The following is a 27,947-nucleotide window of genomic DNA, read 5'->3' as shown; positions in this document are numbered from 1 at the left end:
TGAAAACTTACCCGGTTTTATTTTTTAAAGAAAAATATTCCTCTTTAAACACAAAGCATGAACTAAAAACCTCCGAGGAACAGCTTCTCCTTCCTTGGAGCATGTTTGACTAAACTGTACAGTGACAGAGCTCCCCAAAGAACACACACATAACATACAGTCTTTCTTTCACAGGAAATAAGGTTTAGGACTTGAAATTGTCCTCCTCACCCTCTCCAGATACCCATTCAATCTAAAAATACTCTGTACCTTACCCCACCCCAGAACACAGTGATGATAATTTCTGGATGCAACATATATCTAAAAAAAAAAAGGAAAAAAAGGATGGGCCAAATTGGCCCATTCTAGCCTTTTAACAAATGTCTGCCAGAGAGGTTAAGACCATTGTTATTTCCAGGAATGGTGCTTGGAAGAAAAAAAATATAGCAGCATCCACAGGCAAGAGAAGCCCTTCAGTCCAGCTGCCCTGTTACAAGGAACCCAGCCAGTTCAGCAGGGATTCACAGATGTTCCCAGCACCCACGGAGAGGCAGTGGGAATCAAACATTCACAGGCCTCATCTTTTGCTTGAACAAACAGCCTAAAATTCAGGGAATCTGGCCTACATATGCCAGCAATGAGTTTTTCCCCCCCTAGTGACCAATTTAATCTCTAAGATTTTATGTTAAAAGGTATGATAAACTTCAGAAACCAGCAACTCGTTCTAACCACTCCCTCTATCCCATCAAATAGATATGTGCTTAATATTTGTGACATCTGCCAAACTCCCCAGACTGCGGAACTGGAACCAGACTCCAAAATACAAATTCTTTCTCATTCAGAACAGCAAAATCATCTAAAGTATCTGCAAGGTCTCAGAACATGCCTAACAAGCCCATAGCCAAACAAAAAGTACCTGGACATTTTCAATGGAAAGTAGGAGATGGAAAAGGTCTGTAAATAAATCTCATTTATACTCGACCTGATCATTAATTGTTGGTATTAGTAAGTCACGTTCAGATCTTTATCAGGCCACTTTGTAAAGATCTTTCCCACTCCATACACTCCAACAGTTTTTACAGTAGGAAAAGTATTAGAAAAATAAAATCTCCCCCCTGAACAATACTGTATGAAGATCAACATCATCAGTCACAGGTATTTTTACAGGGGACCAGATAAACTCCTGCTTCCTCCAAACCAGCTCTGTACAGAAAAGAGCAGCAAGATAGACACAGTATCTACGAGCTAGATTAAGGCCAACAATAGAAAGACAAACACGGGCTCAGGTCTTTGAAATGAAGAAACCTTGCAAATGTTTTTGCACATCTGCACGCGCACACACACTCACACCCACACGCGCTCGTGTGCGCCTCAAGCAAAGGCTTCACAACCGTGAGAGCACCACGGGAGAGAGTTCTAGCACCAGAATGAAAACTTCCCTCTTCGGTAAGGAACGCCAAAGTCTCTCTATTGCTTTGGACAAGGTCACCAAACCCCTTCCAAGAACAGTCTGAGTGAGCAGCCACAGAAGTGCAGTGAAGGTGACAGGGCTCCTGCTCCGGGAGGGGTGTGGAGGTGCTGCAGCTCCTGGACAGGAGGAGAAGGTTGGTATTGCAATCTGCTCGAGTGTGGAGGTGAAACTCAGCGCAGGCTGGGAGGTGAGAGTGGGAGGTTTGCATACACGAGGTCACAGTGCACATCTGCTGGGTGACAGGGACAAGCAAAGCCACGGCACCTTCTGGCAGCTTGTCTGTGTAGGAGGCCTCTGGGTAGGACCAGGGTCTGTGAATGGGGTGTCCCACACTGCACCAGAACACCGTGGAACCCACAGAGCACAGGCTTAAAGAGAAGCTTGGCAGCTGCTCTGCCATCATCCTGCCTGTACACGTGCTCGGGTGAGCGTGCAAAGTCCATAAAGGGGACAAAAATCTCTTTACAACAAGGTTATGGGTCCGGTTTGGCTACAAGGAACAATTCATGCAAGTTACAAAGAACTCATCATCCATCTGCAGCACGGCTGTGTGCTGCAGGTCTCTCCTGGGGCTTTGTGCAGGAGGTGCAGCCTGCACAGCTCTCCGAGGAGGGGGATGCAGAGTCAGGAGCAACCCTTCCTGTGCCCTGAGAGGCACAGCAGGGACCAGTCTCACCCTCAGCCAGGGCAGCAGCAGCAGCTGGAGAAGAGGGCAGCTCAAACCATGCAGGGAGAGTTGGAGAACACAGAGACACTCAGCTTTTCAGTGCTTGAATCAGCAGCAGCAAAGCCCCATTGACGCTGTCACGCTGATCAGTCTGGCTAGGGCTCCCATGGTCTGCCAAGAGAGGCTGGGGAGGGGCTCAACTAAAACATGCAATAAAAAATAAACAACAAAGTGAAAGGAAGGGTGATCATCACTGCAGGTGGGGTCCAGGTTCAGAGAATGGCCAGCAGCAGATACACCTTGCTCTGTGCACATGCAGGAACACAAGAGAGGAACAGCAGCCAACTGGAAGGGAGGGAAGGACACAGTAATCACCAATCCAGGATGCAAACACAGGGCAGTGGGCTGGGGGAGTGAAATCTGAGGTAAAGGAGCCCAAAGGAAGAGACAACAGAAAAACTCTTAATAGATCTGAGTCCTGCTTCAGGAAATACACAGCTAATGCCAGCCAGCTCTCTTCTCACCAGGTACTTTTCACACACTGGCAATCTTCTCTCTGCACTTGGTTTTTGGGAACCAAAACATCAAGATCAGGATTTCTTTTTTTCCCCTAAGATGCACTAAATGATTCTGAGTGTTCAGCACAGTATTCTAAGTGGCCCCTGAACTCTAAGCAATGCTGAAGACTCACCCAAAAGCAGAAATACCCAAATTGCAAACTGCTTTTCAAAATCTACTGCTTTCTTGGGCTAGAAAAGAAGAATCTATCCAGAAGTCTGAATTGTCCAGAAGCAGGTTTGGCATTTCTCACTGAGAGCACCTGGGAATTTTACTACGCAAGAAATGTCTTAAACAGTTACTTAGCAAATCCCAAGGTCAGACGGAGGTGTCAGGTTCCTGGATAGATGTATACAATCAGACAGCTCCTCACCTACCCCAAACAGAACGGATTTGTGCGATTTACAGCAAGAACAGGCTCTGCCACTCACTGCTTCGGTGAGAGCTCCAGCAGAGCTGTGAGCTGAAGCCCTTTGTGGTGCAAATCACAGAGGGACCCTTTCTTTTTAGCCACTTCAGAGTAACACAGTTAATGCCTGCTGGCAAAGCAAAGCAGGGGCTTCCAGGCTCTGATGCAGGCAGCACAGGGTGTCTGTCCGGGGGCTGTGCAGCCCTGCAGCCACACAGCTGGCTGGACACAGGCACACATGGGCTGAGAACCAGCACACACAGGGCCAGAGTGGAACTGGTGAGGGCAGCCCCAGGGCCAGGTCCAGCTGGAAGCACAAGGACATCTAAGATGCAAGAACATGACAGAGCAGCCAAGGTCACCCATGTGCTTAGGCAAGCTTAAGGCAAATAAAGAAAGTTCACTGACAATTTAGAGGAGAATGCCAGAGAGAAGAGAGAAGAGGAACCACTGAGCAGAGCCCGGGGATGCTGGTACAGTAGCCAAAGCCCAGCAGCAGCTACTAAGCCATCCCTCTTCTTCAGCTCGTTTGTTGTAATTCTCCCCATTTTACCAGCACCATCAGCACGAGGTCAAGGTCAGAAAGAAGAGCTGGGGGTAGGTTCCTAAAAACGCAGCTCACACATTTTCAGGCTTGTGTCTCAGGTCAGTTCTTTTGAAAGGAAGTGTGTGGGCCTTTGGACTGGCCTCCTGCTTGGAGCTGGAGCTGGGAATGCTGCCTGCCATCTCCAGGGACAGTCCTGGGTATGTTCCACCTGGAAGTGATGGCAGCAGCTGCCCAGGTTCCTTTTCATGCCAGCTGAGTGTACAGCAGTTTTGTAATGAACAGCATGCACCGGTGGCACGGCCTTGGCCAGGGAGCCATGGTTGAGTTGCTCTCATCTCCTCAGGACCAGGAGCCAGAGAGAAAGGGAGTGTTGGCACAAGTCAGCGCAGGCTCCTGTACACATAGGCTGATGTGAAGACAGCATTGAGGGTCAGGCTCACAGCCAGCAGGCCCCGGAGGGCAGAGGTACCAAAGCGACCTTGGCAGAAGGGGAGAACACAGAGGAAAAAGGAACAGCAAAAAGAGATGTTAAAGAACTGATAAGTAGAAGTGAACATATGTTGTACTGTTTCTCTCTTGCCAGTGTTTCAGCACAAGCAGAAATTGCTGAAGCACTTTTCCTGTCAGGAAAGATTCCACTGCTCTCTTTTGGCTCTATTTTCATCTCATCTCATGCTCTTGACACCTGCATCCCCAACCCTCTTCTTCTGTCTCGGTTCAGCACTTTGTCAGTGCTCTTCAGACAGTCCAAAGAACAGGAACAGCTTTGTTAAGATCTCAGAATCACAGGCACAAGGTCCATTTTGCAACTACTTATTAACTTGATTTCCAGGAAAAATCTCAGCTACCCTCACAGAAATGCTCACACGTGCATGAAGCAGTCACCAGACCTGCACTCACCTCTCCAGCCTGCCAAATCTTCCCCTTTGGTAGTTGTGTCTACCACGCAGGTAGACGAGTGTGACGAGTGATCCTCCTTTTTGACGGAATTATCGCTGCAAATGCTCCCCCCTTCCACAGCCGACCTCATATCTGCAAGGAGAGAAAGACAGGAGAATTCACCACGCAGTTTCTCCTGCAGTTGCCCACCCGCAGTGGCTGCAGGGCTGTGCTCCCCAGCCACCAGTGCAGCCGGCGCTGCCGTACCGGGCGCGCCGCGCTCCGCCAGGCGCTTCCCGGGGCAGCCGGGCAGCTCCGGGGGGAAGGCGTTGCTGTCGGGCTGGGTGTGCTCCTCGGAGCCGCTCGGCGTCGGCAGCGCCTCGCCCTGCGCCGGGAACAGCAGCAGCTTCTGGCCCTGCAGGTTGAGGCGCGCGGGGCTGATGAGCGGGCGGCGGAGGCGCAGCGAGCCCGAGCTGGAGGTCACCGAGCCGGCCACCGAGGGTGCTGGGGACGGCAGGCGGGACGGGGCACGGCTGCCCGCCAGCAGGGACAGCGGCTCTGCAACACAAACACCGAGCTGGAGGTCACCGAGCCGGCCACCGAGGGCGCTGGGGACGGCAGGCGGGACGGGGCACGGCTGCCCGCCAGCAGGGACAGCGGCTCTGCAACACAAACACGCCGTGACTGCACAGCCTCTGACGGGAGACACGGCTCTGCCAGAGTTCTTAAGAGAAACGTGAAAGAATTCAAAATTATTATCTCTTTTTCTGTAATCATTGTTTAGAGATATGGCTCTCCAGAGTGTGAGAGAAGAGTCCTAAAGGCCAATCAAATCTTAAATCCACCATTGTTTCTATAAAAACTGTAGATTTCTAATAATCAAGTGTCTTCTTCATACCTTCTGTATCACCTTTAGCTGTCCCCAGTATCCCTTTGGTAATAACACCCCACAGACAAAACCACTGGGTTAGCATCCTGCTGCAACAGGCACAGTTCTGCATCCTGCTGCAACTGGCACAGTTCTGCATCCTGCTGCAACAGGCACAGCTTTCTTTAACAGTACTACAAGGAAAAGGACTGGGAGTTCCAGCTGTCCACCAATGTGTCTTGTACTAAAATTCATTATTTATTTGAGTCCCCACACTGCAAAACGCAGAGAAATCCCACAGGTACTCTAGCACACTCAGGAATGGCTCGGGAGTCAGGTTATCAGGAGCCTGGTGAGCTTTGTCTGCTCAGCTGTGCCCATCCAGGAGAGCCTGCACAACGCATTTTGCAGGTGAATGAACTGTTCTGGCAGGTCCCTCAGAGCTGCTCAGGAGCTGCACTGGGAGCAGGAGGCTTGCAAAACCCGGGGTGTTTGTGCCTCTGCAGCAGCACAATCAGCCCAGGGACCGTCTGGGCCAGGAGGGCAACAGACAGGTCACGGAGCAGCCACACAGCAACTGCTGCACCCTGCTGGGAAAGCTACAAAAGAGCTGCCCTGGAAGCAGCTGAAGCCTCCTGCCCAAGCAGGCTCAACTTGCTCTAACCAGCAAAGGGCTCCTGGTTTTGCCTCAGTGATGCCACCCTGAGCTCTCCAAGGAAGAACATCCAATGCACACAGCACCTGATTTTAACACTTCTAGCCGGGACTCTCCCTGCAGCATTTCTAGCAGCAAAATGGACATTTTCACTGGAATGCGAGCAGGGAGGAAAGAATTCAACCAGACCACGTGTTTCAACCCACTCAGTGCAAATCCTGCAAAGCCTGCTGCTCTGCAAGGCCTGGAGCAGTACCTGATGTTGGGGATTCCTTGGACTGGGATGACTGCGAGGCCGGCCGGCTTCCACTGAACAAGTAGCCAGAATCTAAAAGCAAAAAGGAAACAATTTGAACCCAGCTGGCTCAGCTGCTGCCAAACCCCAAACCCTAATGGCTGCATACTGCCCTATACACAGGAGCAGCCATCCCTGAATAGGACCAGAATGTGTGGATGCAGTGCCATTCCCTCTGGCCAGCCCAGCACTCACCTGGATCCCTCCCAGCCCATTTCCACATGAAGCACTGCAGCTCCCTCCCTCTGGCCAGCCCAGCACTCACCTGGATCCCTCCCAGCCCATTTCCACATGAAGCACTGCACCTCCCTCCCTCTGGCCAGCCCAGCACTCACCTGGATCCCTCCCAGCCCATTTTCTCCTGTACCACTGCAGCTCCCTCCCTCTGGGCCAGCCCTGCACTCACCTGGATCCCTCCCAGCCCATTTTCTCCTGCACCACTGCAGCTCCCTCCCTCTGGCCAGCCCAGCACTCACCTGCATCCCTCCCAGCCCATTTCCTCTGCAGCACTGCAGCTCCCTCCCTCTGGGCCAGCCCAGCACTCACCTGCATCCCTCCCAGCCCATTTCCTCCTGCACCACTGCAGTTCCCCTCCCTCTGGCCAGCCCTGCACTCACCTGGATCCCTCCCAGCCCATTTCCTCTGCAGCACTGCACCTCCCTCCCTCTAGCCAGCCCAGCACTCACCTGGATCCCTCCCAGCCCATTTCCTCTGCAGCATGCAGCCCCACTCACCTGCCCGGGCCAGCGAGGGGATGGTGCCCAGGGAGAGGGCCCTGTTGAGCCGCCCGGGAAGAGAGGACGAGGCAGCTCTGCGTGGGGACCTGAAGAGCTGCTGGTTTGTCAGGTGCAGGATACTGGGTGGTGTTGGGACAAACAGAGACGTGGCAGGTGAAGGGAAGGCTGGGCCAGGGCTGCTGGGAAAGACAGTAATGGAGTCCCCAGAGAGGTACCTGCAAAGGACACGCAGGACACACACTTAGCAGTGAGAAATCCCAGCAGCTGCCTCTCTCATGCTTGCAGAACACTTGTTTTGTTACCAGGTTTGGACTAGCTTTTCAGTGCAGGAGTGCTGAAGTTTTAGGGGAATGTTTCTACACTTTGGGAAAAGAACTGCCCAACCTTACTTAAATTATTGTGCACCAACCTTTCCCACAATACAGGGTGGAAAAGAGGCTAGAACAGTTTAGGAATGCTAGTGAAAATACCCTGGATGAGAAAATTACCCAGAGAATGCTTTAAGAAGTCCAGATGTTAAAATACAGGAATTTTGTATTATTTTTAACAATTGAATGAAAATACGTGAAAGAAAGTCTAGAATATGAACCAGAATCTCTGTTCCTCTGTAAGATTTTTTTAGTTAGAAACTGGTAATAGAACTGTCAAATAAATCATGATGAAGAACTGAGAATGAAGTGCACATGTTTTTGAACTGAGATATCTGACTTTGCAGATACAATAGCTGGAGGCTTAATCTCACTTGTGATGGAAACAGAGACAGATGAGAGCAGCAACATGGTTACATGGCTTTTCTTCTGTCAGAGGAAAGCCAGGAGTAAATCAGGGGGTGAAGAAAATCTCAGCCTTGCACTGTGGGGTGGTTTATGCACGTGTCATTCTGCCCTGGAGATGAAAGAGGTGGTGCAGCAATGTCATGCCATGCTAACTCTAGAGTGAAGATTACAATTTAAAGTATCTTATAAACTCCTTATCTGCTAGCAGGAGGCAGCCACCACCAATCCTGACCAGCTTAAGGAGGCTGAACACGTGAGCCAAGCAGGTGCTGCTGCAGGAGCTGCCTCTCACAGCAGCCAGGGGTGTGCTGGTCTTGCAGCCCAACCTCTCCAGGTTCCAGAGGACCTGTGAAGGGGGTCCTGCTCTGCACCATGGGGAGCCTCAGAGCACCCCCACACACATCTGCCCACCACACACACAGATGGATGTGCCCAGCTCAGCTTTGTGACAGGAAATGAATGGGAAAGGGAATTAGAAGTGCAGCTCAGGGCTGATATGAATCATAGGAGAAAGAGAGATACCTACCCCTCACTGTGCCATGGCTGTGGAGGGCCAAACCTGTGAGCAACATGGCTCTTTTGTCCTAACTTTGCACCTTCTGTGCCTTTGGGCCAAAGGACACAACTTTACACAACTCCTTGCTGCAGCAGAAAACAGCTTAACTGGTTTATTTGCTTTGGAAGTCTTTCTTTAATGGGCTGGAAGCTATTACAGTCATTTATCACTCATAACCACAGTCCTGGGACTGTAACTGTTTTGGATCAGGCTTCCAATGGCTCTGCTCAACAGCCCCACTGCTCAACCTCACCCAGTGAGTGCAGCCAGATCCTCAGGGCAGTGAAGAATCATTTGTCTTGAGCCATCCAGAAAAGGAATTAGCAAAGAGGAGCTGAAGGATTTTAAGTACAGCTTATTAATGCCTTAGGACTGAATTCTGACCAAAGTGTGTCCTAAACACTGATCTGCTCTAACAAATTCCTGCTAAGTGTGCAAAATTCTGTTCTCTGCACTCTTTAGTGTTTGCCACTGCCATGTCAAGAGGGCTTGATGCTGCTAAAAGCTCTCATGGGAATGTGCTTCATGCCTGAGAATGGGCAGCTGAACTAAAACTTCTTCCAGAAGCAGATTGAAAAAAGGTGAGGAGATCAAGAGGATCAAAAGGCAGGAAGCAACCCCACCACAGCCCTGGGATGGAGCACTGCAGCTGTGCCTTTGCTCCCAGCCATCTGTCACATGGTAAAAGTGGCTCTGGCAACAGTCAAAAAAGCAACATTTAAAAAAAGAAGGAAAAAAAGGCTCTGGAGTCAGACAGTTTGTGGAAATAGTCAAGGCCCGGAAGCCGTTTATTTCAGAACTTGATATTGTGAACATCAAAAGTTGGGTATCTTAATTAGTGTTTACAATGATCACAACGTTACTAGACAGTCGGGCACAACTCTGCTACACAGATACTTTAAAAATAAATAAATAGAAGGTTAAAGGAGGGTATTACATGGTATGGGACTGTACACGGTCCTGAAGGAACACCTCCCCTGCTCTGTCCCAACACTCCCTGTCATCCACAGACACACCACGGCTGTGTGCCTTTCTAATTCACATTTTACCAGAGGTGCTGCATCAGCCTGGGGCAGAGAGAGACACGGGCGGGCACGGGGCAGGCCAGGCTGCAGATGGACCCACTCCTGCACCAGACAATTCAGCCCACGAAGAGGAAGGTGAGCTGCAGTCACAGGCAGGCAGCGTGGGGATGTGCCAGCCCTGGGGAGCCAAGTGCCAGCCAGGGGGTGAAGTATTTCCTCTGGACTCAGTGTCCCCTCAGAACTGAGCTATCTTTGTACAGCAGGGTACTTCTCTCCCCGGGGTGCAGAACAGGTCCCTGTCACCCCAGAACAGCACACTGTGCCCTGACACTGCTCTGCTGCACCTCCCCACTCAGGGCCACAGCCTCCTGTCCAATTCACAGAACCACGAGTGAAGAGCAGTAAGGAACAAAAAACAGGCACAAGGACAAGGGAGAGTAGTGCTAAAATGGGCACAGCTCTCAGACACATCAATATTTTGATATGTGGCTTAGAGAGCTATAAACTCCAGCTGCCAAGAGTAAGAATTCTTGTCTCTTGCCTGTTGTCCTGTTTTGGATGAAAAAGGAGGGCTGAATTAGAGCTGCACTAAGACCTTCTAGAGCACAGATGCTTGGCATCAACTGTGCCTTTCCCCCCAGCTGGTGGCACAAAGTGGGGAGGTGTGTGTGCACATGCACATCCTATGCCTGCACAAATCCAGACTTGCTGGCATGCCAGAAATGTCCAGGGCACCTCTCCTGCCTGTGCACTCAAGAGCTTTGGTCCCAAACGAGGCTCTACAGGGGATGACTTCAGGACTGAGCACTGTCCCTTTCCTGGAGAGCACCTGCCATGGCTCCAAGAGCCAAGTGTCCCTGCAGGTGACAGCACACCTGGAAGGAACTGGCAGGTTGTATTTGTGTGACAGCACACAATTTCCATAGCATCTCTGAAAACCAAAGCAAAGCCATAGAGCACAGCTCCCTTCACCCTTCATGAGTGCAGTCAGTCTGGAGCAATTATCTTGCTATTAATTATATTAATTTTTATAAGAGCATAAATACTTTGTTCACATTACATCAATACATACTTCCTATAGTATCTAAGCATGATTATTAGCTTCACATAATTTCAGCGCACTTGAAAAATATTCATAAAGCCAAAATAATAAGCCACTACACCATTTTATATTCCCACATGTTCTCACCCTTTGACACACCCAAGCTCACGAGGGCATGCAAAGCATGGATGTAGGAAAGGAGGAGTTGAGAGAAGGGAAAGAACTGGATAGAAATACAGAGTATTGAGAATGGTAAAGGGCCACAAAAGCTCAGTTTGCATGCACTGATGTCACTGAGGGCCTCAGGAAGAAGAGAAGCAGCAGCAGCAGAGATGCTGACGTGGCTGCTGCCCCTGGGCTCTCCCTGCAGAGCCTGCAGAGTTGCTCAGAAATGTTAGCCCACGTGTCCTCCCGTGCCCTGCCACGCTCAGTGGTGGCACAGGAAGGACAGAAGCGCTGGCCTGGCAGACACATGGGCACTGCTGCAGCCATGTGCCACCAAGCAAAGCAACACAGTGTTGTCCCAAATCTTGTCCAGGGAAAGGCACTTCATGAACCCACACTGGCCCCTTTATAAATCTGGCTCTGCTCAGCAGGGTACAAGATTTTGAGCTGGCACATGAGCCATGGCCACTCAGGGCCAGGCCAGGCACTTGGGGATGGAGCAGATTTGATTTCAAGTGACACACAAACCCACTAACAATCCCTCAGCACCTCAGCTCTGTTCTGCTGTTACCATCCCCTGGTCCAGACACATGGTTAGTATGAAAAAGCAGCACCTTTTGAATTAGGGGCTTTGGGGCTAAAAGCCTCTAATATTGTTAAGATATTCACATGCTCTGGTCTGCATAGCTGAGAGAATCCTCAGGCCACAAAACTGCACCTGGAGACCACCATGGGCTCCTCTGTGGCCTGAAGTAAGAGCCCAGCAGAGGGAAAACAAGAAGCCCAAAGCAGTGACCAAGTGGTTCTGGATGATTTTGTGTCAGCTGTGGTTGTTAGTTACCAAGCCTTTGTTAGCTCTTATCCCACCCAGCAGAAGAAAACGTGTCACAGAAAATAGCACCTCAGCTGCACAGGACAGCACCACTGTGCACCAAAACACACATTTCCTCCTGCTGGACTCACTGTGGGGCAAGCAATCATGCAGTCAGATGATGTACTCAGATATCCACAGCTAGATGACAGAATATCTAACTGCTGAGTGAAAAATGCAAAGCACCTTCCATACAGAGCCTGTGGCATGGCAGTGTCTGAACAGCCTATCTGGCTTTGGAATCTGGTGTGGCAAGAACAGCCTCAGCAAAGGCAGTAGTGGTTTGACTATTTTTTTTCCCACAATCAACAGTAGAATAGTGCTATGTTACAACTTCTCTGCAGGGCTCGTTGTCTGAGACACAACTGGTACAGACTGAATGCTACAGTTTATAAATCAGAACACCTCTGGACAAAGCCCACCCTTCTCCTCCTTTCTTCCCTTACCCCTAGAGATCCATCACCTCCACCATCACAAAAAGCATGTGAGACAAGGAGAAAGAAAGGAGGCTGTCAGCATCAGAGTCTCTAAAACACCAAAATTCAATTGCTGCAAGTTTGGTTCTGAGGCTCTGAGGTGGTTGTTGTTTTCAGAAGCAGCAGCACAGACATGCTGAGGCATCAACAAGTGGGGGAAAAAAGCTGACACCTGAGCAAAAACAAAAGCTTCTTTGGCATTAAATGAACCCCACTTCAATATGTACTTTGTTATTCTGTTTCACCTTTGAAATTTTCCCAATTACAAGCACAAAAGTTCTTCAACTGTAAGTTGTGAACAAAGCACCACAGAGATCAGTTGTACAGCTTGGCCATAAAACAGAGTAGCTTTCTGATGTTCTGACATATAAATTAGTGCAAGTAGTAAATATACTTCATTTGTATTAATCTGCATAAGTGAAGACAAACGGATGTCACTTGCAGTTAACATATCTCCCACATTAAAGGACTTTCAACTCAGTATAGATTTGCACTTGCTGTGCAAACAGCTAAAACATTCCTCAACAGGATTAATCAGGCTTCACAGTGTAAATCCTCTCCTTCCCACAGTTCTAGCAACTGCCTGTTCCCAGCATTTAGTGAGCACCCTCCCCATCCCATCCCAGCACTGCACAGGGAAAAAGACAACCAGAGAAAAGAACAGGCATGGTAAACCAACTGAACATTTAAGAGCAAAACATCACAAAAGGTGCCTGACCCCAGGGAGCTTGAGGATGAGTCAAGTTTAAACTGAAAGAAAAAACCAAAGTGCTCCTAAAAAGGGAGGAAAACAGATACATAGAGGAGATAGGAGATGGTAGGAAACAGGACACAGTGGAGCTTAACACAGCCTTGGCTTTCAGCTCCTGAAAAAAAAACATCTGGAGAGGCTGCCAGCCATCTTTAGAAGCTGCCACTGAGAGTTTCCTTACTACTGGGCAAGAGAATTTGGACAGATACATTTCATTCTTATTAGTAAAAGGGCATTGCTGACAGAAATCAGGCATGACATTACCATGACCATTCCCACTGAGTTTGTCAGCTTCTCATACCCCTCCTTTGAGCCTTCTCAGTAAATCCTTCAAACATGAGATTGCTCTCATTCCTTGGACACATCTCACAGGAGAACAGCAAGAGGAACTTTCAATCCAAACTGTACAGGTAAGTGCAGAAGACAATCACAGATAAAAGTCTTCTCTTACATGTACTTTATGAGGAAAATTTGGAAGTCCTGAAGCAGGAAGAAGGGAGGAAACAAAAAAAAAAAATCCAGACGCCTTATTTCACTTAATGGCCACCAAGGTCTACCATGCCTGTGAGCTGAAAGACAAATGTTTTGGGTCAGGAATGATGAGTGATGGGAACGTGGAAGATGGAACCAGACTTGCAGGTGCTGGATTCCTCCTGTGGGTAAGTAAGTAAACAACCCTCAGCATCATTCACAAGCACCAGAATGGAGCCAGGTTCTGGGAGCTTGGAGGTGGAAATTGCAGTTCTCTGAAGGCACCAGAAAAGGATTCCAGAGCAGAGCCCAGGTGGGCAGCAGGTCCGTGTGGCCTTGCTAAGTCACAGGCCCACAGCCAGGAGCTGCACCTTCCCATGACTCAGTCTGGCTCATTGTTAACAAATTTCAGAGCTTCTGGCAGAGCTACCTTTATGCTTTCACAATGAACAGCAGCTCGAGGAATGGCGAGTATGGACAGCTAGGAAATAGCTTTTTTGTTTCCTTTTAAAAAGCTCCTCTAATTTCACCAGCACCTGCAGCACACAGTAGTGTCTGCATTTTTCAGCAGGAATTGCAGATACTTCACAGTGAGGGCTCCACTCAGGTTATTTTACAGTTTATACACTGGAAGATCACTAGACCAAATTAACTTATATCAGACTATTAGGGTGGTGAGTTCCACTGTGCTATTCTGAACAGAAGAAAATAGCACATCTTCTGTAAAAGTGCTATTTCCTCCTGAAAAACCAAAGTCCATATGAGAAACTCAGTGGAGTGCCTTTCAAACAACCGTGCAGGATAATCAGACTGCTTATCCTAAGAGGTCCCAACAAGTTAATCCTAAAAAACTCAAACAGCTGGAAGCTCCTTCCTCCCCACACAGTAATACCCAGCTTTCAGCAGAGGAGTGCCAGGCACTCAACTCCAAGTCACAATTTCCAGACCCTTTTCTCAGCAGTATTAGCACAATGCCAGACTGCCAAAAGAACCCCTGCAAGTAACCCAGACACCCATCTCTGTTGCCATGCAGTCCCAGAGCAGAGCTCCCACCCTTTCCAGTCTGTGTTCTCAGCAATGAACACTGACCGAGCAGTGAGGTGCAATGAAAGCTGGCCAGACACCACAGCACGAGCCTGTCAGTCCCATGCTTCTTTGTAAGGCTATAGGAGTGGAGGAACAGAGGCATTTTATCCAGTTGTGCTTTTATACACAGATGTTGCTTGGGGAGCAGGTGGGTAAAAAAACCCAAAGAAAACTGGCATTGAAAGCAACAACCACTGGTAGATCTGAAAATTTAACTTCAAACAGCTGCATATGTTCAGGTATTAAGACACCCTGAGCTACATGACTTTTTAAAGCACCTTTTTGAATAAATAACTGAAGTTTCAGTCAAAAGCACTTAAGGACACTTCTCCATTTGAAACGGAAGCCAGGAGAAGGGCGAGAGAGGGTGCAGGTAAGTGATGCTACACAGTGGAAGGCAAGAAGAACCAGGTATTGGTCTCTGTGTGGTCCCCTCCTTGCACGCCTGGGCACCACAGCACGTGTTAACAAGGACTCCAAATTCAGAGGAAACTTCCCATCAGTTCCAAATTAAAATGACCAGCACCATTAGGAAAGTGAAGGTGGCCCGGGCCCCATGGTGGATCAGGGCAGAGGGTTCCTCTGTGAGTGGCTAAGGATGGAGAGGCAGTGAGAAGAACCAGGAGGACAGGAGGAGCCAGAATCTCTTTGGCTGGAGGAGCAGAACGGGGAGGAGGCTGCATTTATGGAGCAGTTTGTGAGGCAGCTGCTGGAAGAGCTGACTCTGGGGAAACTGGACATTTGTACTGCTGACGTAGGATGCAGGAGGAAGGGAGAATGGAGGCAGCACGAGTAGCTTCCATGGCTAGCAGTGGAAATGCTCCGAGCAGCTAGCACAGTGGTAAGCAAGGATGGGGGAAAATTTTATATATATATATATATATATATATACACACACATATATTACATGCATATATAAATATATATATTTTTTTAAAAAGAAAGAAGAGATCTTCGCTGCTTATCTAACTTTAAAAAAGAGACACAGAGGAGGGGAAAACAACAAGAGGAGAGAGAAGCACCAGTCGCAAAGAGTTCACAAGGCTTTTTCCTCCTTCCCCCAGCGTCACTGCTCTGGCTCTGACCTTCGGGGCCGGGGTCTCCGCTGGCCCGTCGCCTTCCGCGTGGCCACGGCTGCGGTGAAGCCCACCAGGCAGCACAGGGACGTGGTGCCAAACTTGGCCGTGTCCAGCCAGCTGGGCGTGTCCGCCTTCAGGTAGCGCTCGGCCAGGTGCAGGCTCATCACCACGAACCACAGGAGCGAGGCAAACGCATCGATTCGCCGGAGCCTGCCACGGACAGAACACCAAACAAGAGTTCAGACACCACGGAACACCTTGGTCCTCAGCAAGGGGAGGGAAGGGGGGAGGGTACCCGACTGAGCAGGTCTGCACTGCCTCTGACACAGCACAGAGTGTGCAGCCCTGCCTGCTGCTGGGCAAGTGCCTGAGCAGATCACTTCCATTTTCTACCAGAGCTGCACAGGCAGCTTTTCATTCACAGTAATTCAAGCTTAAATGAATGAATCAAGGCATGCAGTACTACATGTGCCATTCTGGAAAGTGTTTACCCCTGGATCACCCAGGCAACACAGGACTAGGGAGCTCCCAGCAAAGCAGTCTGAGTGAGGCAGAAGCCCGGCACACCCACCTGATGCGCCCGGCCAGGAACATGGCCAGCAGGCAGGTGAAGAGCCCCAGCACAGCCACTGCCATCTGGTGATTCTTGCCGTAGGCCCAGGCCACGCTCAGGTTCTCCAGCAGGTGCTCCGGGAGCAGGCGGAGCAGCTCCCGCCAGCCCTGCCCCGAGCTGCCACCGCCACTGTCACTGTCACTGCCACTGTCACTGCCTGCACGGGGGCTCGTGCCTGTCCTGTTCCACACGGACGCAGGGCCAGAGGGGACAGCAGCAGGGACAGCTGTGCTGAGGGAGAAGGGGTCGCCTGACCCGTACAAGGCCATCAGAACCAGGAACGCACAGCTGAGGAAGGCCAGGAACCGCAGCAGTATCACCTGAGCTGGTGTGGAGATGGAAGTGGAAGAGGAGGATGAACACAGATTCTGCAGAGGAAAGAGAAACACCTTGTCAGAGGCTGAATGAACTGCAGCAAGGTTTTGAAACAGTGCTGTATGGAACATTTCCAGACTGTATGGTTTCCTGGACTGCTCTGCTCAAGTCCTTCTAAGTCTCTGTACTGGGCTGACACCACATGGGATTATTGCAGACTAGCGAGGAGCAATGCAGAGACATGAGCAGAAGCCAAGGTCAGGCAGGCAGTGAAACAAGGAGAAGGTCACAATTCAATTCCCATTGTTCTTTTTTTTTTTTTTTCCCCTTGTACTCTGCAATTTCCTGCACTGCACTCATAAATTGGCTTTCCTACCTCCCTTCCTCTGCCTGTCCCATTATTTTCCTTCCACTCTATTATTACATTAAGCTTACCTTCTGGCAACTGTGCTGAATGACACCAGCAAGAGGAAAACCTCAAACTAGCATTAGAAGCATCTATGGCAACTCTCCTGCGCTCTTCTATACTGCAGCCACGCAGCCAAGCTCCCAGGGCTAGAGAGCCCCGGCTGCTGCCTCCCTTTCTGCAGATTCTGGCACGCAGAGCTGTGTCCCTGCCCTGCCCTGCCTGCCCTGTCCCCACGTACCTGGGTGTAGCCCTTGTCCGTCTCCCGGCGCCTGAAGTGGTGGCTGAGCAGCAGCGCCCGCAGCTGCCGGTTCTGGTGTTTGATGTAGTACTCCACAGCAGCCTGGCACGGGCGGCACAGCTTGTAGGTCTGCTCCAGGTGGTGCCTGTACACCTCGATCTCCTCGTCGTACTTGCCCTGGCGAGAGAACAGCAGGGGAAATTGGTGAGAAGGGCAGGTGCCTCACCAGCTGTCGTGTTTGCTATTGACGGGCGGCAAAGTGTGACCCCAGCCTCACAGGGACAGCTCCCTGAGCCAGGCCAGGCATACAGCCAGCCTCACACAGAGCTCACCCAGCCTCCATGTCCTAGAGGGGATGGCAAAGAAGAGCCTTGGAGAAGGCTGCTGTGGCCCAACATCAGGATGTTGAATTTCCGTGCCTGATTTTGCTGTCTTTGTTGAGATTCTATGAATTCCACATAGGTGAGACAAGTAACTGGAATGGCTCTTCCTGTGCTCAAATGAGGGGACACAAAATACCTGTGGCTCCTTCACTCCAGGCTCATCCCTCCCTGGAAGAGCCAGCCCTGCTGTCACTGACACCCTTACCCAAGCACACTGGATAACACAACGCCAGGTTTCTCAGCTGGCACAGGCACTGCAGCTCACTGAACGCCCAAAGCCTGGCAGTACTTGAGCAACTGGATAGGTCTGGCAAGAGGCAGGGACTAGAAATAAAGCTGAGAAAAGGGCACCAGCCAAAGATATTCTCATGAAGCGTGATCAAATTTCAATCTGTTCTCCAGGAATCCCTCTGATTAAACTCATTATAATTACACAAAGCAGACTGGATTAGGCAAGCCAGAGAATGGACACATACTACAGCACAGTCCAACCCCCAGGCTTGATGATGGTTGAAGGCCAAGGAGTGCAGCACTAAATTCTCTGCACAAAACTTAAGGGAGCCATAAAACCGTGAAGGAGAAAACACCATTATCCCATTCTCCATGCATATTAAGTAATGGAAGGCCAAGAAGTTGCTCAGCAGGAAATCCTGTAGCTGTAGCTGCAAAGTCCCTTTGCCCTGCTAAGCACAGATGCCTAACCAGGGAAACTGTGGCTGCACAGGATTCCTCTCCCACTTCACTTGTAAATGCAGAACAGCACAGCCAGGGCCTCAGGAAAACAATATCTATTAAGGCTTCATGTTAACCAGTGGGCTGTTGTGCCTCTCAGGTCCCATAAACTCAGCCATGGGAAGTACTGGAGTTGTAAGATGATCTCAGAAACGTCTTGGGCTCAAGCCTCAGTTTCCAGTGCTCATCTAGAAACAGGGAAACATTCCAGCTTTGAAGTAGAATTAGATAAATTTACAACACTAATCACTGAACTTCTCTGCACTGGAGTGCCACAGTGTGCTTCTGAAGACTGCTGGAATATCATTCCACAGCACACTGAAAAACTGTTCTCTCCTGCTTACTAGGCTGCAGCATGGAATAAAGAGAGCAGGAACAGCAGGTGCATGGATGGGAATACCTTGGACAAACATTCTCCAGTGGTGGCAGTCCCTATTGAACACTTACCTCCTCCCTTGGTGAGAATGAAGCCAGCTGTTTGATTTTCATGGTTTGATGGTTGTTGCATTTCTTGCAGAGCAGAATTTGGCTGCTCACCCACTGCTGTGGCTTGCTAGGGTCACAGAAAGTTGGACTGCCTGACACAACGTGGTTAAGGTGTTCCATGTACTGGGCAGGGATGGGCTTGTTGTAGTCTCCATTCTGACAAAAAGCAGGGGGAAAAGCAAACATTCAACCAAAAAATCAAAGCTAGGTTGACAGCAAGATTCCCTAGTCTCTGTCAGCACCTCTGCATTTCATTAGCATTCACCTATGTAACAAAATAAATAAGTAAAAAAAAAGACAAAATGCTTCAAATCTTTCCCCCCTCTCCACTGTCCTGCACACCTATCTCAAGTGGCTGGTGGTGCTGGATTTCAGCTCAAGACAGGCTTTGCTAATTAACAGAACACAAAACCAGAGAAGAATTGTCCCACAGTAAAATAAGCATCCTAAAGAGACACGTCAAGGCCACTTTTGCTCTTCAAAGCGAGAGAGGAACATTGTCTGGCCTTCTCCAGTCAGCACAGGGCAGCGCAGTGCATCCTCCCTCCCAGCCGAGGTGCTGAGCTCACGGGTGCTCGGCACAGCCAGCCAGCTGTCCCTTCCCCTGCAGTGCAGCTGCACCAGGCTCCCAGGACATGCCCAGCCCCCTGTACCTCCTGGAAGCCGTTGTACTGCTCGCAGTTGGGGCAGTCCCAGCAGTTGCGGTTCCCGTAGGGCACCACCGTGTCCTGATTGCAGAACCAGCAGTTCACCGTCACGTGCGTGGGCTTCTTCCTGGGGAGAGAACAAACATGCAGGAGCCCTGAGCTGATGGGCAGGAAAGCAATGGCTTTCCAGCAGTGAAGTGCAGGAAAACAGCCAATCCTCCCATTCCGTGTGCTTAATGCTCTGACTTGGAGTAGTCCTTTTAGCAATGAAAAGACAGAATGATAAAGCAGAAATAAATTCTGCCCAACAATTTAGTGCCATGGACATGCCAGAATGTTAATAACAACCTTGTGATTTACCCACTTCACTGTTTTTCAGGGGCATATCTGGGGGTACAGGTCCCCTCCATAACCAGCAGTGCTATTCTATGAGAAGGTGCAGTAGAATTGATGCTTACTACACAGGATTCCAGGAAAAGGAAGTCAGGATCCAGGAGAGCTGCCTGTGACAGCAGAAACCCAGGAAATGGGCATCCCCTGCTTTTATGCACTAGAACTGAAGGGATAAATGACCTTGATCCATGAGCCCCTTGTTTTCTAAAGCAATCCTGTTAAAACAACAGCCAATACTGACTAACAGCTGTGACATGGCCCCACAAAACAGGCTGTGACAGATGTGGGAGCAAAGAACCTCAGCGGCCCGACCCCTGAGCCTGCCTGCTAGAGAAGCTCTGCTTTTGTCCCAAAACTCAGTGCAGTGCCCAAGAGGAGCTCCCTGGCAGGCCAAGGCAGCACAGCCCAGCTGTCTGGGTTTGTCAGGACCAGTCCCAGTCACACTTCCAAGGGTTCCAAGGCAGGGCAGCTGCCCAGGGATCTGTGGCAGCTATGCAGACAGATGGACCCAGCTGCCACCAGCCCAGCTCCACCAGGCAATGAATTAATCTGAGTGGCTCCACTGCAGCAGCAGAGAGGGCCACAGAGCAGGGGAGCAAACAACAGTAGCCAAAGTGCTCCCAGCAGAGAGCAACTTCTCCCAGCTCCAGGGAAGGTTCCCTGCTGCTGAAACATCTGAATGCTGCAGAAATGTTGTCTGACACCCTGCAACCAAACAGCCAAGGGGGTCTTCTCTCTCAGCCATCACCTCTGTGGCTGGATCTACACAATTAACATTTTTCCCACTGACATTTCCATAGACCATGCCTTGAAACTCGGTTCATAAAACATCAAACTCCCAAGCAATGTCTGAGCCTCCTGTTTAGGCACTAACAATGAGGGTATGCTTGAAATGAAGCACTTAAAAGTCAGAACGTACAGAGGATTCCCTGCCAGATGAAAGAAAATGGCTGGAGCTACTAGGATGACAGATTCTCATCTCAAAATAGATGCAAACACCCACACCTCCCTTAAAATGAATATTCCCTGCTCAACTTTCTTCACTGCCAAGGGGGCTCAACTGATCTAAAAATACTACTGCTAAAACTAACAGGCAAAAGAACCCCCACCAAACCAGCCCAGAGTTTAAAGCAGACAAATCTAGGCTGATAGTCTGAGTTATCCATGAGCTGCCACTGTCCAAAAGCCAAGCACATGCCAAACCAGCTAGAGGAAGGATGGACAGCAGCACCTGCTGTATCCATCTCACTGTCACAGGTGTAAAGGCTGTGCAAATACAACACGCAGGCTTCAACCAGCAGCACACAAACCCTGCAGCTCCTGGGGCACAGCCTGAACTCCACCCTCTGCAGGACCTGCCACGATCCCTTCCTCTGGCACCCAGGGAAACAAGACACAGCACCCCTCAGCCTCTACCACCCCAGGCTCTCAATTCCATGATGAGACAGAGGTAACAGCACTAATTTCGAGGATGACAGAAGTGGAAAGCACAGGTGAAGAAATGAATGAAGCAGTCATGCTACAAAGGAAAATCCAACAGTGCCAAACCCTACCTGAGAACTCACTAAAATCAGAGACCAAATCCTCAGAGTACTCAAGGCCTTTCCATCCTTTTCCAAACAGGATTTCATTTCTTGCTCTCAAGGCTCAGGAAGTACTACCAAGGATTAAATAGCAGCACTTCATTTGCAATGTATGCAAAACAAATGGCTAAGTCCTGGATTATTTAGGATAAAGGGCAATAATACTTCCTTCTGTGAACCTATAATCTGTTGCCATAGAAATAGGTGCAAAAAATCCCAAATTCCCAATTCCTGTTCCTTTGTGACAAGCTGCTGGATTCCTTTATTTTGCTCACAGAAATCAGGCTGCAGCTCTGCAGGTCCCATTGACAAACACTGGCAAGCAACTAGTTTGTGTCTGTCATGTAACACAAGGAGGAACTCAGGCTCCCTCCCAGCACTCTTCACTTCTCATTTATACACACATTTAAGGTCATGCTGAAATCCATGCTTGTCATGGATTGCCAGAACAACAGTCTATCTTGTAAAGCTGGCAATAATAAACTGGATTTGTAAATATTTTTATTTACGTCTATTCCCCACCCTCTTTAAGATGAAGATGTTTACTTTTCTGTAGTCTTGAAAGAGACACTGGTGGATGTGCAGCTCTTTGCTGGGTTACCAAGGATTAGGAAAAAACCCCAATTCTCCATTAGAAGTATTTAAAGCAGCAGTCTTCATTCTGGCACAACTGCATCACAAAGCAATTATTCAGATGGCTATGCCAGCAAATTTGAACAAAAAGTACACGGGGAAGAGGAGCTGTTTTGCACAGGTCAGTTTTGACCAAGCCACATCTGGTGGCAGCTGGACAGACCAAGGCTGGCACAGCACTGTTGGCACACCTGGGTTCAGAGCTCAGCTCCCTGCCAGGGAAACTCCTGGGTGGCACAGAGCATTGGTGCCCACGCCCATCCCTGTCAGCAGAGGGGTCTGTCAGGGCAGACCCAACGCTAAACCCCATTTTCCAATGCAAGGAAAACAGAAGTAGCAGCTATAGACAAGATTTAGCCACAAGAGCAGATTTCCAGTGCAGTGATGTAAGTTACAAAGCAGCCAAGAGCCAGAGTTAGTGTCCTCTCAGCCAGGAAAAAGGTGCCCAGTGGACTCAGGCAGGGACACACTCAGTGATAACCACCCCAGGCTCTGTATCTGGACATCAAATCTTTTATCTCCTTGATAAACAAAAAGCAAAGGCAGCATCATATCTATGTCTCATACCACATCTGTCCCCTTATTAAGCTGTCCTCCTTGACGACTGTGGAAGATTCATTAAACCAAGGCAGAATAAGAAACTTGGAAGTATCAGGACAGTACTGAGAAACACAAACATGTACCTTTGAAGAATTATCAAGGTCACCTGAAAGAATTTACCAGCAGTCTTCAAGGACTTGGGAAGAAATGCTTTCCATTCCAGAGACCTTTTGATGAACTTGAGCAAAACAAATCCACTCTCCTCCCTCAAAAGGCATGCTAGCCTGAAATGGGTCAAAGAAATCTTGCCTGCTTCACTGGGATTGCCTTAGGCCACTTGGATTTCTTGGCTACCCTAAATATGCCAGAGAAAGGCCAAGCCTGGTATATGGACTAATGTCCCACTGATCATTGATACGGTTCAATAAACAGCAAATGCTTCAGAGCAAAGCTTAGGCATCACACTGAGGATGCAGGAATATGCTTCTCTTGCAAAGCATTAGCTCGAAGTGAACCTTAACACAGGGAGCCCTTGGGACTGGCTTGTCTCCAATAGAAGCACTTAATAGATGAGCAGGCTGCAAAATCTATTGCTGCTACAGAGACTGGAATCCTTATGTTCCACACATCCCTACATTCCTTTCATGCTATGCTAGATTAGAATCTGTCAAATTAAGCTTTTCTCCTTTCATGACATCTGAATCATGACATCTCTCCTGATGCTTTTCAAACCTGGCTTTCAACTGCTGTGAATTTGTTCTAAGGTCAGAAACGTTCTGTGCAAGAATTCTGGTCCCTAATCAATAATTGTGACTTGTACAGAATCTCCCCTAGCTCCAGCGCTGTGCTAACAGCGCTGCTATTTCACAAACCCGCTCCCCAGCAATCCATCCTCCACCCCACATCAAGCAGCCCAAGGAGCAGGATCTTCTCTTCCCCTGCTTCAAACCGCCCGAAAAGCAGCAGGGGAGAGAGAGCGCGATGGGCCAGAGCCGCCAGCGATGGGCCAGAGCCACCAGCGATGGGCCAGAGCCCACCAGTGATGGGCCAGAGCCACCAGCAATGGGCCAGAGCCCACCAGTGACGGGACGGAGCCCACCAGTGACGGGACGGAGCCCACCAGCGATGGGCCAGAGCCACCAGCAATGGGCCAGAGCCCACCAGCGATGGGCCAGAGCCCACCAGTGACGGGGACAGAGCCCACCAGCGATGGGCCAGAGCCCACCAGCGATGGGCCAGTGCCATCAGTGATGGGCCAGTGCCACCAGCGATGGGCCAGAGCCCACCAGTGACGGGGACAGAGCCCACCAGTGACGGGGACAGAGCCCACCAGCGATGGGCCAGAGCCCACCAGCGATGGGCCAGAGCCCACCAGTGACGGGACGGAGCCCACCAGCAATGGGCCAGGGCCCACCAGCGATGGGCCAGGGCCATCAGCGACGGGCCAGGGCCACCAGCGATGGGCCAGAGCCCACCAGTGACGGGGACAGAGCCCACCAGCGATGGGACAGAGCCCACCAGCGATGGGCCAGTGCCATCAGCGATGGGCCAGTGCCATCAGAGATGGGCCAGGGCCATCAGCGACGGGCCAGAGCCCACCAGCGACGGGCCAGGGCCATCAGTGATGGGCCAGAGCCGCCAGCGATGGGCCAGAGCCGCCAGCGATGGGCCAGAGCCCACCAGCGACGGGCCAGGGCCATCAGCGACGGGCCAGAGCCACCAGCGATGGGCCAGAGCCCACCAGCGACGGGACAGAGCCCACCAGCGACGGGACAGAGCCCACCAGCGACGGGACAGAGCCCACCAGCGATGGGCCAGAGCCATCAGCGATGGGCCAGAGCCCACCAGCGATGGGCCAGAGCCGCGCTCCCCGCGCCCAGCGCCGGGATGCTCAGCCGGGCACACAAAGCCATTCCCGGGGACAGGCAAGAACGCTCCCAGCCGCTCTCCCTCGCTCTCCCCGCGGGGCCCGGCCCCACAGCCTCCCCGGGCCGGGCACGGGCCCTGCCGGGGCGCTCCGGGAGCGGCCCCGCGGCTCCCACAGCGGCCGGGCCCGGGCCCCGCGTGGCGCCTTCCCGCCGCCGCGGGCCGCATCCCGCCATGGCCCAGCCTCCCTCCGCCTCCTCCCTCCCTCCCTCCTTCCGTCCGTGCTTCCCTCGCTCGCCCGCTGCCCCGCCGGCCGTACCTCCGCGCGATGCGGTAGAGCAGCAGCCCCGCGGCCGCGGCGCAGGCGGCGGCGCCCAGCCCGGCCCCGTCCATGCCGGTGCCGCCGCGCTGCCCCGGCGCTGGCGGTGCCGCTTTGTAGGGGCGCGGCCGCCCCCCGGCCCGCCCCTCGGCCCGCGGGGGCGGCGCGTGACTCACGGCGAGGCCGGAGTCGTGCGGCGGGGCCGCCGTGAGTCAGCGCCGCAAAGGCCGAGATCGTGGCGGCGGGGGCGGCCCGGGCCCGGCGCTGCCCCGGCCGTGCGGGGGCGGCCCGGGGAGGTCGTGCCTGGCCCGGCGTGCCTGGCCCGGAGCCCGGCGCACACGGGGGGACATCGCTTCTCCTAAATTTAGCCGCGGCGCTGTGTGTGTGACGGCGGGGACAGGCCCCGTGAAGGGCGGCCGCCGCAGCGCGGCACTGCACGGGATGCCCTGAGCTGGAAGGGGCACAGCGCGGCCCCGGCCCTGCACAGACACCCCAAAATCCCTCCCTGGGCGTCCCTGGAGCGCTGTCCCAACCTTCCTGGAGCTCCGTCACTTGGGCTGTGCCCATTCCCCGGGGAGCCTGGGCAGTGCCAGCACTCTGTGGTGAAGAGCCCGACACCCACCCAAGCCCTGGCACAAACCCGTACCCTGCCCACGGCGGCAGAGATCGCTGCCTGCCCCTGCTCCCTCGGAGATAGGTGCCCTGTTCCCTCAGGGATCGGTGCCCTGCTCCCTCAGGGATGGGTGCCCTGCTCCCTCGGAGATAGGTGCCCTGCTCCCTCAGGGATCGGTGCCCTGCTCCCTCGGAGATAGGTGCCCTGCTCCCTCAGGGATCGGTGCCCTGCTCCCTCGGAGATAGGTGCCCTGTTCCCTCAGGGATCGGTGCCCTGCTCCCTCAGGGATGGGTGCCCTGCTCCCTCAGGGATCGGTGCCCTGCTCCCTCAGAGATGGGTGCCCTGCTCCCTCAGGGATCGGTGCCCTGTTCCCTCAGGGATCGGTGCCCTGCTCCCTCAGGGATCGGTGCCCTGCTCCCTCAAAAATCGGTGCCCTGCTCCCTCGGAGATAGGTGCCCTGTTCCCTCAGGGATCGGTGCCCTGCTCCCTCAGGGATGGGTGCCCTGCTCCCTCGGAGATAGGTGCCCTGTTCCCTCAGGGATCGCGGTGCCCTGCTCCCTCAGGGATCGCGGTGCCCTGCTCCCTCAGGGATCGCGGTGCCCTGCTCCCTCAGGGATCGGTGCCTGCCCCTGGCTCCCTCAGGGTGCTGCAGGCTGGGATGGGTCCCTCGGTCTCCCTGGCCCCAGCTCTGAGGGGAAAAGGCTTCTCACCCCTCAGCAGATCCATCCCAGCACCACAACAAGGGTCTGCAACAAGGCAGGCACCTGGCGCTCGGTCAGGAGCTGTCCCCTAGAAAGGAAATAAACCCATTTATGCTCTGATCCCTCAGCACACACAGCTGGCATCTGCTGCTCTCACAGAACTGGGCACAGTTGGTAATCTGACAATCGTGCTGTGCTTTTACACGAAAGTAAGAGGTTAAGGTCTCTCCAAAATATGAGACTGACCCAGCCTCAAATTGTGATTTTTGCGATTAAAACAAAAGAAAACCTCAGCACAATAAAATTGCTTAAAATTCAGGAGTTCCAAGTTATGTCAGCATCATGTTTTTTAAAAGGCATAAATGGAAAAGCTCTTCATGGACAAATATTTGTGCTGGGAGTAAAACTGTACTTTTAAGATCAACTATGGTTGGGCTCTTCACTATTCCATTTCCATCTGTACAGATTTAACCATGGAAATTAATTCTGCGGAGTAACAGTGAATATTTCATCTTAACCAATTTAAAAGGCACATAATTTTCCCATCTCTCTTCCATTGTTTAGTGCAGTTACTTAGGGATTGTATTATGAGACCAAAGGGTAGGAAGAACAACCCACCCAGTCGTTTGGCCAAGACAGGACTGTGCTGCAGAGCTGCTCTATTTTCCCTGCACAAGTCCCTCCCTTCCTATCAGCTCTATCTGTACTATCAGTCCAAGCAGAGGTGCATTGTTTAAAATTGAGTTTCCTCCTTCAAGGAGCTGCTGAGGACCTTGTGCAAGGGCCACAGCCACGGCACAAGCACGGAGCACAATTCCCAGCAATGCAGGTGTAAGGAGGCAGCAAGTCTTACAGCCTAAGGACTTGGGAAGTCCTCGAGTGGCCCAGAAATGCTTCCAAAACGAAATTAAACAACACGAGCAGCTCACAATATTGCAGTAACAGTATGTGTGTCACTTTCATGTCACTGTTAGTTTGTGAATGGAAACAGGCACAGCCCTGGTAAAGTTAATGGAATCTTTGTGATCACTTCAGATGGCAGCAGCTTCATCACCTTGCTGATAATTAAGCTACAAAGGGTCTAGTAATGAAGCCTTTACCTACCTACCTTCCATGAAAATGACTTTCTGTAGAAGCTGGAGAAGAGGAAAGAACAGTGAAAAATTCCTTTAGATTGACTTGGGCAAGCAGAGGAAGGTTGTTGGTTATTTTTAAATTCAGGTATCGTTTTGGAAAAAGCTACTTCAAATTCTTCCCTCTGGTAATAGGCTTATTCCATACTCAGTGACATCAATGGGATTGCCCAGAGCATCACCTAAAAATGGTAACTCTTTACAGGGTTTAAGGAATCAAGGGCTAGTGAATTTCAAAAATTCTATTAGAGAGAGGAAGGAAAAAGGATTTAATTATACTAATTCAGAAACTCTATTATCTCCCAATATAGCTTATTAACCCCTGATCAAATTAAGACTAATTCTGTCAGGATTGGTAGCAAAGCTTAAAGGACAAAACCAAAAATCCTGCAGAATTCCTGATTTCCCACCAGATTTAGGCAAAACAAAAATTTGCTCACTTTCTCTTGCTTTTCTCTCTTACCAAGTCCCAGACTTCTCAAAAGGGTTGGAGTTCCCTCCCCTCATTCTCAAAAGACATCAGCAGTCTACACATTTGACTAACATTTTAGAAGCCAGCTAGGGCACTGGAAGTATAGAGGAATGTTAATTTCGGAAAGAAAATCTCAGAAAATGTTTCAGAGTAGCAGCACAAGTGTCCTAGTTCTCAAAAATAGAAACACTGTTTGACAGTTTTACCTCCTATACAGAGCCTGAAGCTTCTGCTGCTCATCATCTCCATTAAAAAAAAGCCATGTCAATTTTTACTCAACTGTTTCCTATTTTAGCTTAGGAGGAACGTGATAAGCTATTTCAGGAGGGCATAATAGAAATCAGTTATTTCTTGCAGTTTTGCCTCATAATGAGGTACACACACATTCTACTCTCTGCACTAAGCTCCTACCTCACACTGATGTCAGACCTGACCTCAAGCACCAGTCATCAGCTGGGGACCACTGGGAACAAACAGAATACTAGAATACTTTAGATTCTCCTGCACC

At 50.9% G+C, this 27,947-nt stretch overlaps 1 protein-coding gene across 2 annotated transcripts; it reads right to left on the bottom strand.

The window, feature by feature from the left end:
- On the bottom strand, positions 1 to 24,678 carry TMEM201 (transmembrane protein 201). 2 transcript variants are annotated; one of them, XM_064397512.1, is made up of 11 exons: positions 24,521 to 24,678; positions 19,193 to 19,313; positions 18,501 to 18,695; positions 16,939 to 17,115; positions 15,935 to 16,344; positions 15,370 to 15,573; positions 7,063 to 7,280; positions 6,290 to 6,361; positions 4,778 to 5,068; positions 4,532 to 4,663; positions 1 to 4,109 (listed from the first exon to the last, which is right to left on the bottom strand). In XM_064397512.1, exons 1-11 carry the CDS (start codon positions 24,592 to 24,594, stop codon positions 4,012 to 4,014), a joined length of 1,992 nt encoding a protein of 663 aa, XP_064253582.1. In that variant the 5' UTR covers positions 24,595 to 24,678; the 3' UTR covers positions 1 to 4,011. The 2 variants fall into 2 exon arrangements, with proteins under 2 accessions (XP_064253582.1, XP_064253583.1); XM_064397513.1 differs by lacking the exons at positions 1 to 4,109; positions 4,532 to 4,663 and having other exon boundaries at positions 4,843 to 5,172.
- Positions 24,679 to 27,947: the final 3,269 nt, after the last annotated feature.

This window comes from Passer domesticus, chromosome 22 (genome assembly GCF_036417665.1).
Source record: "Passer domesticus isolate bPasDom1 chromosome 22, bPasDom1.hap1, whole genome shotgun sequence".
NCBI classification, from domain to species: Eukaryota; Metazoa; Chordata; class Aves; order Passeriformes; family Passeridae; genus Passer; species Passer domesticus.
The sequence above is the reverse complement of the archived record's forward strand: the minus strand, read 5'-3'. Positions and strand labels throughout refer to the sequence as shown.

Bases quoted from the DNA above. Each gene is read 5' to 3' on its own strand.
- TMEM201 (XM_064397512.1), bottom strand. From the start codon at position 24,594: ATGGACGGGGCCGGGCTGGGCGCCGCCGCCTGCGCCGCGGCCGCGGGG. The intron at 18,696-19,192 runs GTACAGGGGGCT...GCTTTTTGTCAG, and splicing joins AGTACAACGGCTTCCAGGAG to AATGGAGACTACAACAAGCC. The intron at 7,281-15,369 runs GTCAGAGCCAGA...TGTCCTTTGCAG, and splicing joins CGGAGACCCCGGCCCCGAAG to GTACCTCTCTGGGGACTCCA.